The sequence below is a fragment of the Bubalus bubalis genome, chromosome 5 (genome assembly GCF_019923935.1).
Source record: "Bubalus bubalis isolate 160015118507 breed Murrah chromosome 5, NDDB_SH_1, whole genome shotgun sequence".
NCBI classification, from domain to species: Eukaryota; Metazoa; Chordata; class Mammalia; order Artiodactyla; family Bovidae; genus Bubalus; species Bubalus bubalis.
Window position 1 is genome coordinate 42,482,421 of NC_059161.1, and position 12,767 is coordinate 42,495,187.

Below are 12,767 nucleotides of genomic sequence, written 5' to 3' on the forward strand. Positions count from 1 at the left end.
AAATAGGGGAAACCAGTAGACCATTCAGGTACGACCTAAATCAAACCCCTAAAGATTATACAGTGGAAGTGAGAAGTAGATTTAAGGGACTAGATCTGATAGATAGAGTGCTTGATAAACTATGCATGGAGGTACATGACACTGTACAGGAGTCAGGGATCAAGACCATCCCCATGGAAAAGAAATGCAAAAAAGCAAAATGGCTGTCTTAGGAGGGCTTACAAATATTGTGAAAAGAAGAGAAGCCAAAAGCAAAGGAGAAAATAAGAGATATAAGCATCTGAATGCACAGTTCCAAAGAATAGCAAGGAGAGATAAGAAAGCCTCCCTCAGTGATCAGTGCAAAGAAATAGAGGAAAGCAACAGAATGGAAAAGACTAGAGACCTCTTCAAGAAAATTAGAGATACCAAGGGAACAATTTATGAAAAATAGGCTCAATAAAGGACAGAAATGATATGGCCCTAAAAGAAGCAGAAGATATTAAGAAGTGGTGGCAAGAATGCTCAGCAATACATGAACCGTGAAGTTTCAGATGTTCAAGCTGGTTTTAGAAAAGGCAGAGGAACCAGAGATCAAATTGCCAACATCCACTGGATCATCAAAAAAGCAAGAGAGTTCCAGAAAAACATATATTTCTGCCTATTGAAGATGCCAACCGATGCCTTTGACTGTGTGGATCACAACAAACTGTGGAAAATTCTGAAAGAGATGGGAATACCAGATCATCTGACCTGCCTATTTAGAAACCTATATGCAGGTCAGGAAGAAACAGTTAGAACTGGACATGGAACAACAGACTGGTTCCAAATAGGAAAAGGAGTACATCAAGGCTGTATATTGTCATGATGCTTATTTAACTTATATGCAGAGTACATCATGAGAAACACTGGGCTGAAAGAAGCAGAAGCTGGAATCAAGATTGCCAGGAGAAATATCAATAACCTCAGATATGCAGATGACACCACCCTATGGCAGAAAATGAAGAGGAACTAAAAAGCATCTGCTTGCAATACGGGAGACCCGAGTTCGATCTCTGGGTCAGGAAGATCCCCTGGAGAAGGAAATGGCAACCCACTCCAGTATTCTTGCCTGGGAAATTCCATGGATGGAGGAGCCTGGTGGGCTACAGTCCATGGGGTCGCAAAGAGTTGGACACGACTGAGCGACTTCACTTTCACTTTCAACATTTGTATAAGGCCCACTGTTGTTATGTCTATTTTTGTGGGGAAGAGTTGAGGGTGGCCGAGGTTGAATGGTTATGAACTGGTTTGGCTTGCTTTGTTTTGTAGAAATCTAGGTAGGTATATGAAGAAGGCAATGGCACCCCACTCCAGTACTCTTGCCTGGAAAATCCCATGGGCGGAGGAGCCTGGTAGGCTGCAGTCCATGGGGTCGCTAAGAGTCAGACACGACTGAGCGACTTCACTTTCACTTTTCACTTTCATGCATTGGAGAAGGAAATGGCAACCCACTCCAGTGTTCTTGCCTGGAGAATCCCAGGGACGGGGGAGCCTGGTGGGCTGCCGTCTATGGGGTCGCATAGAGTTGGACACGACTGAAGCGACTTAGCAGCAGCAGCAGCAGCAGCAGGTAGGTGTATTAGCTTCCTACTGCTGCTTTAGCAAATTACCACAAATTAGTGCTTTAAAACAGTACCAGTTTATTTTCTTATAGTTTTGGGACTCAGATGCCCAAAATGGGTTTCACTGGGCTGAAACAAAGTTGCTGGCGGTATTGTGCTCACTCTGGAGGCACTAGGGGAGGATCCATTTCCTTGCCCTTTTCAGCTTCTCGAGTTGTATTCCTTTAATTCCTTGCCTCATGGCTCCTATCTCCCTCTTCAAAGCTGGCATCACTGCATCTTCAAAAATCTTTCCTAACTTCCATCTTCCTTTTATAAAAAGCCTTGCAATTACATGGGGCCAGTCCAGATAATCCAGAAATCATTTCCCCATCTCAAGATCATGTCATTTAATCATGTCTGTAAATTTTCTTTTGCTATGTAAAGTATCATACTCGTAGATTCTGGGGATTAGGAATTGGTTCTTTAAAGAGGTTATTGTTCAGCCTACCACAGTAGGTATCCTGTTAGCTTAGAAGGTGGGAAAGAAAATTTGCTGTGATTTGGAAAAGTTAGGTCTGGGACATCTGGATGATATGAAATAATATGGGTTAAAAGGTAAATTGGAATCATCTATTCTGTCATCATTTCTAATATGAAGTAGCACTCATAATTATCTGAAAATTTTTATTGAAGCATGAGAGCAATATGTCACTTTAGCATTTTATTCATTTGGCAAGTATTCACTGAGCATATATTAGGTGCCAGACTATGAGTTCCAGAGTACTTAACCACGTGTAACATTTCCTTTCAGGAAATTTCAGATTTGTAGGGCAGAGAGAGAAGGACATTAATAATTTCACTACAGTGTGATGAATTTAATAATAGGTATTCAGAGCATTAAGGCAAAACATAGGAACAACATCCAACTATCTGATCAAAGAGGATTGGAAATGCATCTCAGATATATCAGTCAGGGTTCAATCAGAGAGGCAGAACCAGAGGTTTGACTGTAAGAAGCTGTGGAAGCAGGTGAAGAAATCTCTGCAAGGTTGCTGTGTTCACATCTGATGTTGGAGCTTGAAGTCTGCAGGACAGGCAACTGGGAAGGGAAGATGGGTGTAAAGTGGAGAGCAGGGATAAGGTAGAACCCACAAGCTGGGGACTGTGTCAGTCTCTTGCTGCCTCCGACACTGAGGATGTTGATGATGTAGTTGTCCTGCAGGATAAGTTGGTGTCTTTTGTAAACATTACTCAATCCACTTGGCCCAGAAGTGACAGAAGCTGGAGGAAGACCCAAGGGAAAGTACAGTGGCTGCTGCCCCACACCAGCAAGGTAAGCTGGCACAGAGATGAAAATGTGTGTGAACTGCAAGTTGACCCATCCCAAAGCCACAACACTGGAAGTGATGGAGGAAAAGGGGCTTTCATCTAACTATAAGTAGATGTCCCTGTGGCTGGGATGGTTTATATTAGGATGTGACACAGGTGGGAGGAAGGTAAGGTGAGATGAGTGAAAGATGAACCTGAAGCCTTAAGTCAGGCAAGATCACTGTAGATCAACATCTATATATCAACCTTCTTATAAACCAGAATAAAATGTTAAACAGGATCCTGATGGCAATGGGGACCACTAATTATGTTGATTATGCAGTTTTCATTTCAAAAAGTTTAAAGCCATTAGCAGAGCACACTCTTCCTCTCAGGTTTCAACTCTCCTTATTCTTCTCTCCTTAACCATCTGTATCCACAACAAACTCTCCAGCTTCCCCCAACACTCTTCTTGCCTCAATATCTCTATCTGGAATAGTTTGTCTGCTCTCAATCTTCTTCCCCTGCAATGCTATTTCTTTCTTTGTAAATACTGCACAAGGAGATCAAACCAATCAATTCTGAAGGAAATTAACATTGAATATTCATTGGAAGGACTGATGCTTAAGCTCCAATACTTTGGCCACCTGATGGGAAGAGCTGACGCACTGGAAAAGACCTGATGCTGGGAAAGATTGAAGGCAAAAGGAAAAGGGGGCAGCGGAAGATGAGATGGTTAGATAGTATCACTGACTCAATGGACATGAATTTGAACAAACTCTGGGAAATAGTGAAATACAGAGGAGTCTGGCATGCTGTAGTCTATGGGGTCACAGAGTCGGACATGACTTAGGAACTGAACAACAACAGGCAGCATTCAGTGCAGGATGGAAATAACAATACCATGTGTCTTCCTGAGGATGGAACCTTGTTGACATCATCCAAATATCCCCACACAGTGTCTGGCATTTGGAAGATGTTCAGTAGGTAAGTATTGACCACATCAAGCTCCAAGAGTTTCTCATCAAACACTTTGCTTATATGTTTTTTCAGTTTTATTAGTGGTTTTGATGAAGTAAGGCTTTTTAATCACTGTCAGACAGAGAGAGGCTGGACATTTCTACATTTGAGTTAGAGGATCAAGAAGAGACTATAAAAGTTTCTTGCATCCTTCACAAAAGCATCTAAAAAGGACTCCAGTTATCAAGGGAGAAAGGAAATCACTTCTCTTACGAGGAGTACTCCAAGGCACCGGGGAACCTTGCATTCTTTATCGATGCACCTTCATTCTTTATCAATACATCTTCATAATTATCTTTTGTGATGGCTTCTTTATCACTCCTGATTTCTTTAATCCCCATAGGACTGCCTGTCAGGTCCTTGGGCGGGTTATAATTATAAAGAAGCTTCAATTTTTTTAAGTAGATGAAGTTAAACAGTCTTTGGAAGCTTTGTTTAATATTTGAGGTGGTCAATTTATACGCTATTTCCATAAAAATTTTGTATGTTTTTTCTGCCAACTCTCTGATCACAGGATCTTCATCCCTAATCACTCGGTCAATAGCTGTAACAGTAGAAAGGCCATTAATTCAAAGCATTGCTTTCATAGTCTGAGAAGCTCTCAGACTCAAAACAGTCTCACCACCTTTCACAGGAGCCCCGCTGCCCTAATTTTTGTTACTTAGACAAATAGAATCCAGGAAGTTTTTGTCTTCTGTCCTCACTGGACCTCATTATGTGCTGAGGGCATATTATGTGTTGAGCATTCTGCTAGACAGCATAAACATATATTCATGAATAGGCTCAATATTGCTCAGAATAATGAAAAAAGTAGAATGTCTAAATGTTCATCAGCAGGAAAGGACTTAAAGTTATTAATGGAATATCATAAAGCCAAGTAGGACATACATGTTAACATGATGATATAGACTCATGTTTCTTAGCATGAAAAGATGTTTATGACATGAGTAAGTGAAAAAATTATAAAACAGTTATGATAGTTTAAAAAATAAATACACAATAGTTTATATTCTTTAAAAATACCTGCAATTAAATATATACCAAAATGCAAATATCATTATATCCAGATGCTGAGCTTGTGGGAAGTTATTATTTTCTTTCTTAATAAAAAGAAATAGAGATGGAAAAAACAGATAGATCCAGAAATGAGAGAAAAAGGAAAAGGAGCAGGAGGAGGAGGAAGAGAGCAAACAAAAATATCTGAGCAACATGGAGAGAGTGCTTAGCATTTAGCTGCTGCTGCTGCTAAGTCGCTTCAGTCGTGTCCGACTCTGTGCGGCCCCATAGATGGCAGCCCACCAGGCTTCCCTGTCCCTGGGATTCTCCAGGCAGCAAGCAGTCAATAAATATGAGTGAATGAAAAAATGAAAAAGGAAGAAAATGATGCGTCAGTGTAGGTTCATCAATTGTAACAAATATACCACTCTGCTGGGAGATGTTGGTAACAGGAGGAGGCTGTGCATGTGTGGGGGCAGGAGGTATACAGGAAATATCTAGTTTCTACTAATCTAAAATGTCTCTTCAATACAAAGTCTGTTACCAAAAGAAGGAAGGAAGGCAGCCACCTTATTTTCTGCTGCAACCTGTTTGAAATTCTGATCCCTAAGGGGAAATAGGCAGAGGCCGAGAGAGGTCCAAACATTTTGATAGAATAAGTATTGAAAAGTGAAAGTGAAAATCGCTCAGTCGTATCCGAGTCTTTGCAACCTTATAGTCCATAACACAAATGTAACACAAATTACAACATATGAGTGATAGTTGCTCCGTCCTGTCCAGCTCTTTGCAATCCATGAACTGTCACCTGCCAGGCTCCTTTGTCCATGGAATTCTCCAGGCCAGAATACTGGAGTGGGTAGCCTTTCCCTTCTCCAGGGGATCTTAAAAACCCAGATTGAATCCAGGTCTCCCACATTGCAGGTGGATTCTTTACCATCTGAGCTTCCAGGGAAGCCCAAGGATACTGGAGTGGGTAGCCTATCCCTTCTCCAGTGGATCTTTCCGACCCAGGAATAGAACTGGGGTCTCCTGCATTGCAGGCGGATTCTTTACCAAATGAGCTATCAGGGAAGCCCAAGTCACTCAGTCATGTCTGACTCTGTGACCTCATGGACTATACAGTTCATGGAATTCTCCAGGCCAGACTACTGGAGTGGGTAGCCTTTCCCTTCTCCAGGGGGTCTTCCCAAACCAGGGATCAAACCAGGGTCTCTTGTATAGCAGGTGGATTCTTAACCAACTGAGCTATCAGAGAAGCTCTTCTGATGCAAGTACATATTGCTATCTCCTAAAATGTAAATTCTCTAAGGGAAGGGACTTTGCTTTGTCTGCTGCTGTATGTCCTGCTCTTAGAATAGTGCTGTCATATAGTAGATGCCAGATAAATATTTGTTGAACGAATTAATGAGTGATTGAATTCTTAACTCTCTGTAGTTCCTAAGGATTCTAAGATGATAGCTTGGTCTTAGATAATGAGAGGGGTAGATGGAGAGATTGAAGCAGAGAAAGATAGAGGGAAAGAATAAAAAGTAAAAAAAGATGCCCCTTATCCCAGTCCTTCTACTGATTTCCCCTTAACCACCTAACTACCTCTATAGCACTTTCCCATCCCTGGCATCACTATAGAGCTCAGATATAAATGGAATCACAAATAGGGAAGTTATTTAGGCCTATATATAAAGATTTCATTATAATTTCAACACTTACCCTCAAGCATGACATCAATTTCATCTCTGAGCAGTAAATGGCCACCCAATTTTGCCAAGTACCCTATGCACAAATTAAAATTAAAGTTACCCCAAAATACATTATGAAAATACATTATCTGATAGTATCTACCTTCAGTGCTTTCTTCAAAGCAAAACATCTCTAGATTATTCTTGAATAATTAGTGATTTCAAATAATTAATAAATCTTTATTGAGATATATGTGTATAAATGTGCACAAATCACATTTGTACACCGTAATATATGACCAGAGTGAATACTTCTAGCTATCACCTAGGCCTTTAAATAGAATATTACCATTATCTTAGGAGCCTCCTTTATGCCCTTCCCAATTTCCTCCTTCACCTTTCAGAATACATTCTTTTGCTCAACACTACATTGTGAGATTCATCCTGTTTTTAAACATAGCAATAGTTCATTCATTTCCATTGCTACATGACAGAGGTTAGCAATGTTCTCTCGAAACAGAGCCATGCTTATTAGCTTATTTGCTTATGGATCATCTTCAGCTTTTCTCACCCTACAAACAGCAGAGTTGAGTGGTTGCCACAGAGCCTGGTATTCAAAGCCTGAAATATTTCCTATCTGGTTCTTCACAGAAAGAGTTTTCTGAATGCTTTTTGTATGATATGCCATCTTATTAATGCATCACTTTTTAGCCATTGTGCTTATGATGGACAGTGTGTTGTTTTTAATTTGAGGCTATTATGAATAGTGATGTTATTGTGGGCATTCTTGTACATGAACTTTGGTGTAGATTTATATGCATTACTGTTTGGTGTATAGCTAGGAGTGGACTTACTAGCTAATAAGTATGTTTATGGTCACCTTTAATCATTACTGCAGAAGAGCTGCCAAGGTGATTGTACCAATTTTCACTCCTACCAGCATTGTATGAACATTTCTACTGCTCTCCATCCTTTCTAACACTTGATAATTGTTAGTCAATCTTTCAGTCAATCTCATGGGTTTGGTGGTATTATTATATTGGATATACAAATTGGATATATAATTTTATATATGTTGAATATATAATTAGATATATAATTTGGTATATTGGATATACGGTTGTATATTTCTTTTGCAAAGCATCTGTTTCGTATGTCTCTTGCCTGTTTTTCTATTGAGTTGTTTTAAAATTATTTATTTTGGGGCATTTTAAATTCTGATTACTAGCCTTTTAAAAATATTACACCTATTACAACTATTTTCTCCTACCCCAGGGCAAAACTTCAGGGCAAAACTTTTCCATTTGTACTTTTCTTTTTGATAAGCAGAATTATTTATTTTTTGGCTGTGCTGGATCTTTGCTGCTCTGCAGGGGTTTTTCTCTAGTTATGGCTAGTGGGGGCAACTCGTGGTGGCTTCTCTTGTTGTGGATCACAAGCTCTAGAGCACAGGGTCCACAGCTGTGGCACACTGGCTTAGTTGTCCTGAGGCATGTGGTATCTTTCCAGACCAGGGATCAAACCTGTGACCCTTGCACTGGCAGGTGGGATTCTTAACTGCTGGTCCACCAGAGAAGTCCTCTAATTTTATTGCAGTCCAATTTACAATTAGTGAATTTGGGGGTCCTGATAGGAAATTTTTGCTGTCTCAAGGTCATAAAGATATTCTCCCATATTTACTTTTGGAAACTTTATTGTTTTACCCTTTTACATTTATGTATTTCAAATTCAACTGAAATTATATGGCATAAAATACAGGTTGATTAATTACCTATGTAATTAATCTAGCACTATTAAGAGAGAAAAAAAAGTCCTCTCCTTATTGCTTTGTAGGATCATTTATATCAAAAATTATGTGAGGGTCAGTGTCTTAACTCCATTCTATCATTGTGCCATTTCTATATTACCTTAATATATGATGGGTCTTGATATCTGATAGTATAAATTCTTCAACTTTGTGGGTTTTTTTTCAAATTTTCTTGGCTATTCTCAAACCCTTAAATTTTCATGTAAAAATTAGAATCAACTTCTCATATTTCATATACATACACACCCAAAACTCCTGGTGAAAATTTTTTTTGGGTTGTATCAAATATACCGATCAAGTTGAGGAGAACTGACCATGTTACAATAAAAATCTTCTCAGAATTTTCTAGTTTTGTTTTGTTTTCTGTGTGTGTGTATGTATGTTTATGATTCAGTCTTGTACCTCTTTCCTTAGTTTTATTTTGGGATATTTGATAAGTTTTGGTGTAATGTATTAGGCATTAAAAGATTAATTTTCTAGTATTTATTTTTTTATTTTTTTTATTTAATTTAATTTTATTTTTTAAACTTTACATAATTGTATTAGTTTTGCCAAATATCAAAATGAATCTGCCACAGGTATACATGTGTTCCCCATCCTGAACCCTCCTCCCTCCTCCCTCCCCACACCATCCCTCTGGGTCGTCCCAGTGCACCAGCCCCAAGCATCCAGTATAGTGCATCGAACCTGGACTGGCAACTCCTTTCATACATGATATTTTACATGTTTCAATGCCATTCTCCCAAATCTTCCCACCCTTTCCCTCTCTCTCAGAGTCCATAAGACTGTTCTATACATCAGTGTCTCTTTTGCTGTCTCATACACAGGGTTATTGTTACCATCTTTCTAAATTCCATATATATGCATTAGTATACTGTATTGGTGTTTTTTTTCTGGCTTACTTCACTCTGTATAATAGGCTCCAGTTTCATCCACCTCATTAGAACTGATTCAAATGTATTCTTTTTAATGGCTGAGTAATACTCCATTGTGTATATGTACCACGGCTTTCTTATCCATTCATCTGCTGATGGACATCTAGGTTGCTTCCATGTCCTGGCTATTATAAACAGTGCTGCGATGAACATTGGGGTACACGTGTCTCTTTCCCTTCTGGTTTCCTCAGTGTGTATGCCCAGCAGTGGGATTGCTGGATCATAAGGCAGGTCTATTTCCAGTTTTTTAAGGAATCTCCACACTGTTCTCCATAGTGGCTGTACTAGTTTGCATTCCCACCAACAGTGTAAGAGGGTTCCCTTTTCTCCACACCCTCTTCAGCATTTATTACTTGTAGACTTTTGGATCGCAGCCATTCTGACTGGTGTGAAATGGTACCTCATAGTGGTTTTGATTTGCATTTCTCTGATAATGAGTGACGTTGAGCATCTTTTCATGTGTTTGTTAGCCATCTGTATGTCTTCTTTGGAGACATGTCTATTTAGTTCTTTGGCCCATTTTTTGATTGGGTCATTTATTTTTCTGGAGTTGAGCTGTAGGAGTTGCTTGTATATTCTCGAGATTAGTTGTTTGTCAGTTGCTTCATTTGCTATTATCTTCTCCCATTCTGAAGGCTGTCTTTTCACCTTGCTAATAGTTTCCTTTGATGTGCAGAAGCTTTTAAGGTTAATTAGGTCCCATTTGTTTATTTTTGCTTTTATTTCCAATATTCTGGGAGGTGGGTCATAGAGGATCCTGCTGTGATGTATGTCAGAGAGTGTTTTGCCTATGTTCTCCTCTAGGAGTTTTATAGTTTCTGGTCTTACGTTGAGATCTTTAATCCATTTTGAGTTTATTTTTGTGTATGGTGTTAGAAAGTGTTCTAGTTTCATTCTTTTACAAGTGGTTGACCAGATTTCCCAGCACCACTTGTTAAAGAGATTGTCTTTAATCCATTGTATATTCTTGCCTCCTTTGTCAAAGATAAGGTGTCCATATGTGCGTGGATTTATCTCTGGGCTTTCTATTTTGTTCCATTGATCTATATTTCTGTCTTTGTGCCAGTACCATACTGTCTTGATAACTGTGGCTTTGTAGTAGAGCCTGAAGTCAGGTAGGTTGATTCCTCCAGTTCCATTCTTCTTTCTCAGGATCACTTTGGCTATTCGAGGTTTTTTGTATTTCCATACAAATTGTGAAATTATTTGTTCTAGCTCTGTGAAGAATACTGTTGGTAGCTTGATAGGGATTGCATTGAATCTATAGATTGCTTTGGGTAGTATATTCATTTTCACTATATTGATTCTTCCAATCCATGAACATGGTATATTTCTCCATCTATTAGTGTCCTCTTTGATTTCTTTCACCAGTGTTTTATAGTTTTCTATATATAGGTCTTTAGTTTCTTTAGGTAGATATATTCCTAAGTATTTTATTCTTTCCGTTGCAATGGTGAATGGAAGTGTTTCCTTAATTTCTCTTTCTGTTTTCTCATTATTAGTGTATAGGAATGCAAGGGATTTCTGTGTGTTGATTTTATATCCTGCAACTTTACTATAGTCATTGATTAGTTCTAGTAATTTTCTGGTGGAGTCTTTAGGGTTTCTATGTAGAGGATCATGTCATCTGCAAACAGTGAGAGCTTTACTTCTTCTTTTCCAATTTGGATTCCTTTTATTTCTTTTTCTGCTCTGATTGCTGTGGCCAAAACTTCCAAAACTATGTTGAATAGTAATGGTGAAAGTGGGCACCCTTGTCTTGTTCCTGACTTTAGAGGAAATGCTTTCAATTTTTCACCATTGAGGATAATGTTTGCTGTGGGTTTGTCATATATAGCTTTTATTATGTTGAGGTATGTTCCTTCTATTCCTGCTTTCTGGAGAGTTTTTATCATAAATGGATGTTGAATTTTGTCAAAGGCTTTCTCTGCATCTATTGAGATAATCATATGGTTTTTATTTTTCAATTTGTTAATGTGGTGTATTACATTGATTGATTTGCGGATATTGAAGAATCCTTGCATCCCTGGGATAAAGCCCACTTGGTCATGGTGTATGATCTTTTTAATGTGTTGTTGGATTCTGATTGCTAGAATTTTGTTAAGGATTTTTGCATCTATGTTCATCAGTGATATTGGCCTGTAGTTTTCTTTTTTTGTGGGATCTTTGTCAGGTTTTGGTATTAGGGTGATGGTGGCCTCATAGAATGAGTTTGGAAGTTTACCATCCTCTGCAATTTTGTGGAAGAGTTTGAGCAGGATAGGTGTTAGCTCTTCTCTAAATTTTTGGTAGAATTCAGCTGTGAAGCCGTCTGGACCTGGGCTTTTGTTTGCTGGAAGATTTTTTATTACAGTTTCAATTTCCGTGCTTGTGATGGGTCTGTTAAGATTTTCTATTTCTTCCTGGTCCAGTTTTGGAAAGTTGTACTTTTCTAAGAATTTGTCCATTTCTTCCACGTTGTCCATTTTATTGGCATATAATTGTTGATAGTAGTCTCTTATGATCCTTTGTATTTCTGTGTTGTCTGTTGTGATCTCTCCATTTCCATTTCTAATTTTATTGATTTGATTTTTCTCCCTTTGTTTCTTGATGAGTCTGGCTAATGGTTTGTCAATTTTATTTATCCTTTCAAAAAACCAGCTTTTGGTTTTGTTGATTTTTGCTATGATCTCTTTTGTTTCTTTTGCATTTATTTCTGCTCTAAGTTTTAAGATTTCTTTCCTTCTACTAACCCTGGGGTTCTTCATTTCTTCCTTTTCTAGTTGCTTTAGGTGTAGAGTTAGGTTATTTATTTGACTTTTTTCTTGTTTCTTGAGGTGTGCCTGTATTGCTATGGACTTTCCCCTTAGGACTGCTTTTACCGTGTCCCACTGGTTTTGGGTTGTTGTGTTTTCATTTTCATTCGTTTCTATGCACGTTTTGATTTCTTTTTTGATTTCTTCTGTGATTTGTTGGTTATTCAGCAGCGTGTTGTTCAGCCTCCATATGTTGGAATTTTTAATAGTTTTTCTCTTGTAATTGAGATCTAATCTTACTGCATTGTGGTCAGAAAAGATGCTTGGAATGATTTCTATTTTTTTGAATTTACCAAGGCTAGCTTTATGGCCCAGGATGTGATCTATCCTGGAGAAGGTTCCATGTGCACTTGAGAAAAAGGTTAAATTCATTGTTTTGGGATGAAATGTCCTATAGATATCAATTAGGTCTAACTGGTCTATTGTATCATTTAAAGTTTGCGTTTCCTTGTTAATTTTCTGTTTAGTTGATCTATCCATAGGTGTGAGTGGGGTATTAAAGTCTCCCACTATTATTGTGTTATTGTTAATTTCTCCTTTCATACTTGTTAGCATTTGTCTTACATACTGCAGTGCTCCAGTTTGGGTGCATATATATTTATAATTGTTATATCTTCTTCTTGGATTGATCCTTTGATCATTATGTAGTGACCATCTTTGTCTCT

General features: G+C 38.4%; 1 protein-coding gene across 1 annotated transcript in view; it reads right to left on the reverse strand.

Moving 5' to 3' along the window:
• Positions 1 to 3,943: 3,943 nt before the first annotated feature.
• MROH9 (maestro heat like repeat family member 9) overlaps positions 3,944 to 12,767 on the reverse strand; it is a 103,666-nt gene continuing 94,842 nt past the window's right edge. The window contains exons 20-21 of the mRNA XM_025285960.3: positions 6,597 to 6,659; positions 3,944 to 4,437 (exon numbers count right to left, since the gene is read on the reverse strand). Of these exons, the coding sequence (XP_025141745.3) occupies positions 4,103 to 4,437; positions 6,597 to 6,659 (398 nt within the window). The 3' untranslated portion in view covers positions 3,944 to 4,102. The remainder of the gene's footprint in view (positions 4,438 to 6,596; positions 6,660 to 12,767) is intronic.